This window comes from Drosophila yakuba, chromosome X, assembly GCF_016746365.2.
Source record: "Drosophila yakuba strain Tai18E2 chromosome X, Prin_Dyak_Tai18E2_2.1, whole genome shotgun sequence".
In the NCBI taxonomy this organism is placed as follows: Eukaryota; Metazoa; Arthropoda; class Insecta; order Diptera; family Drosophilidae; genus Drosophila; species Drosophila yakuba.
In genome coordinates, this window is record NC_052526.2 from 10064721 (window position 1) to 10067288 (window position 2568).

Genomic DNA, 2568 nt, shown 5'->3' on the forward strand with positions numbered 1-2568 from the left:
CGACCAACCGGCAAAGCGAACGCACGGGCACGCAGTCGATCTTAGCCAGAAAAACGCGACGGCTGAAACGCAACACTTGAAAAAAAAGCGCGACCAATTGTGGACCACACATAGCTGCCGAAGAATAAATCTGTGAAACGTATATTTTTTTTGCTGTTGGAAATAAATCAGTGCCGAAAACCATAAACTACTGAACAAGGTAATTTCAAGTGATTAAAAGCAACAGCTAAAGACATTTGAAACCACAATGGGTTAAAAAAACAAAAAAAAACTAAGAATGAAGTACAAAATTCCAAAGTGCCTGCAAGATTCCTGAATCCATTCATGTATGCTTATGGTTTTGAATGTCTATTCAAATAATGGCCAACGTAACTCGTAAAAATTAGCATTTTTCGGATAAGTAGTGATTTCACTGGAAATTATCCACTCAGCAGCTAAATTTGAATGCAAGCTAAGAGTTTGTCGAATTTCATAAGCTTAATTGACCATATCAAGTTCAGAGTCAATTAAATTATTAAGGTCCAGCCAAGGGCTGCCCGTCGTCCATTTAATTGCACGTAAGGAGTGGTTGAATTCGTTTTTGATTTCATTTTTGCCGCTTCGCTGATTTCGCCAAATCGATTTATACACACATATGTATATTTATACACATATATCCATAAATACAAATGTTTGTATATATGCACATTGATCGCGGAAAAAGCGCGCCAAAATTGCCGAAAACTCGCCCGGCAACTTTGCTGCTGCCCTTTTTACTTACTTGCTCCTGCAGAAAGTCAAGTTCTGGAATGCGAGAACCAGAAATGCCAGCCCTTCCTAACCCGACTCCTTCGCCTTCTTCCTTCCAGCACCCACTACACAACCGAAAAGAGAACAAGCACAAGAGAAGTCGCAACCAGTAAAAGAAGATGCTCAAGTGGGCCGTCAACCAGCCACGTCCCTCGTACCTGGCCAGGGATGAGGTGGTGGCCACCGGCGGCGAGGCGATCGGCTCCAGCTACAGCGAGTTCCACGCCCTGCGCGGCAAACTGAAGAGGAAGTCGATCGGCGTGGCTGCAGGCAAGGAGAACCAGCTGACCTCCACGCCACTGCCGGCCAGCTCCTTGAGCCTCCATGCCCGCACACCACTGCTCAAGGACGTGAGCAACATCCTGGCCACGCCGCCATCGGTAGGAGCAAGTGGAGCAACTGGAGGAGCAGCTGCTGCTCCCCTGAAGTTCGCCTGCACCCTGCCCACCTTCGATGCGGAGTACTCGCCCAATGCCGCCGTCATCCCTGGCTCCCTGATCGCCCTGCGCGGCGTGGGCATCCCGGACAGCTACTTCGAGAAGCCGCGCTACCTGGAGCAGAAGCCACTGCCACATCCCCATCCGCATCCGCATCCAGTTCCTCCGGCCAGCGAACAGAATACGCTCAGTTCCAGCCAGATGGGCGATGTGACCCTGGAGCGCATGATCGATGCCATCCTGGAGAGCAACCGCAAGGTGCTGCCCAACTCCAGACAACAACAGCACCAACATCAGCACCGCCAGCCCAGGCAGCATCTCCGCCAGCGGCACAGGCTCAGGCAGCAGGTGCTTCGGAGCAGCCACGCCCACACCCAGACGCCCTCGCCCACCTACCGCCCCGCCTTCGATCCGGCCAGCGATCTGTGCGAGTACTGGAAGTCGCCCTCGCGGAGGGATTCCCTGCCAGCGAATGGCTTCGAGGAGCGGGAGGTGCGCTCCCCCACGGTGGCCACCGAGTCGCAGGATCCCAAGCGGCACTCCCTGCAGCTGCGCAGGCAGCGGGTGGTGCGGCGCAAGCGGAAGATCGCCACCAAGATCTCCTCCAGCGTCAGGCAGTCGGCGCAGAAGCTACTCGCTGCGGCCAGGTCCGGATCCGTGGCGGCAAACGGCCAGAAGATGCGTCACATCAGTCCGGACAGTGGGCACAACTCCACCAGCGACTTGGAGCTGGAGGAGGAGCACTGCCAGCTGAGCCGCGGCTTGGAATTGGGTGGCGAGGAGCTGGAGGACGCCTGCCAGCTGGACGGCATGTGGCTGCAAGCGCAGGCCAGAGACGCCACCAAGAGACGCCTCAGCTTCTCCCTGGCGGAGGAAAGCTAATCCACATGGATATTATTCCTATACCATAAGCTTAAGACATTTTTTTGCATAGCCCTAAGAACGTTTCTTTACTTTTTTTTTTTTGTGGCCGGAATAAATCATTTGGAATGCGAAATGTACGAAAAGTAGAAAAATTTACTGAAGGGCGACTGTCATAATGCGGATGAAACCACAAGGAACCACCAGCAGTTTATGCTAAACACCTCTCGAAGCTCAGCGGTGCGTGGAAAGCAATTCCTCCAAAGGGTCTTCGTCTTCGTCTTCCCATCTTGCCGTCTGCCCAAGTGGTCTTCTTTCTCACAGCGAGCTGGTTAATGAGCGTTTTAATGCTCCGATAGCGAGCTATAGGGGATTCTATAGTGCTCGACCTCTAGGAACTGGGAACTGGGAACTGCGGTAATGAGGGCCACAAAAAGAAGGGGTTGTGCGACAATTGTCGCAAGAGAAAATATTATTTACG

General features: G+C 52.5%; 1 protein-coding gene across 1 annotated transcript; it reads left to right on the top strand.

Annotated features, from left to right (window-relative positions):
- Positions 1-2227, top strand: LOC6524854. The gene is made up of 2 exons (XM_015190420.2): positions 1-199; positions 849-2227. Exon 2 carries the CDS (start codon positions 909-911, stop codon positions 2106-2108), a length of 1200 nt encoding a protein of 399 aa, XP_015045906.1. The 5' UTR covers positions 1-199; positions 849-908; the 3' UTR covers positions 2109-2227.
- The last annotated feature ends 341 nt before the right edge of the window (positions 2228-2568 follow it).

What these genes read in the sequence shown, in the direction of transcription:
- LOC6524854 (XM_015190420.2), top strand. Translation starts at nt 909, where the DNA reads ATGCTCAAGTGGGCCGTCAACCAGCCACGTCCCTCGTACCTGGCCAGG.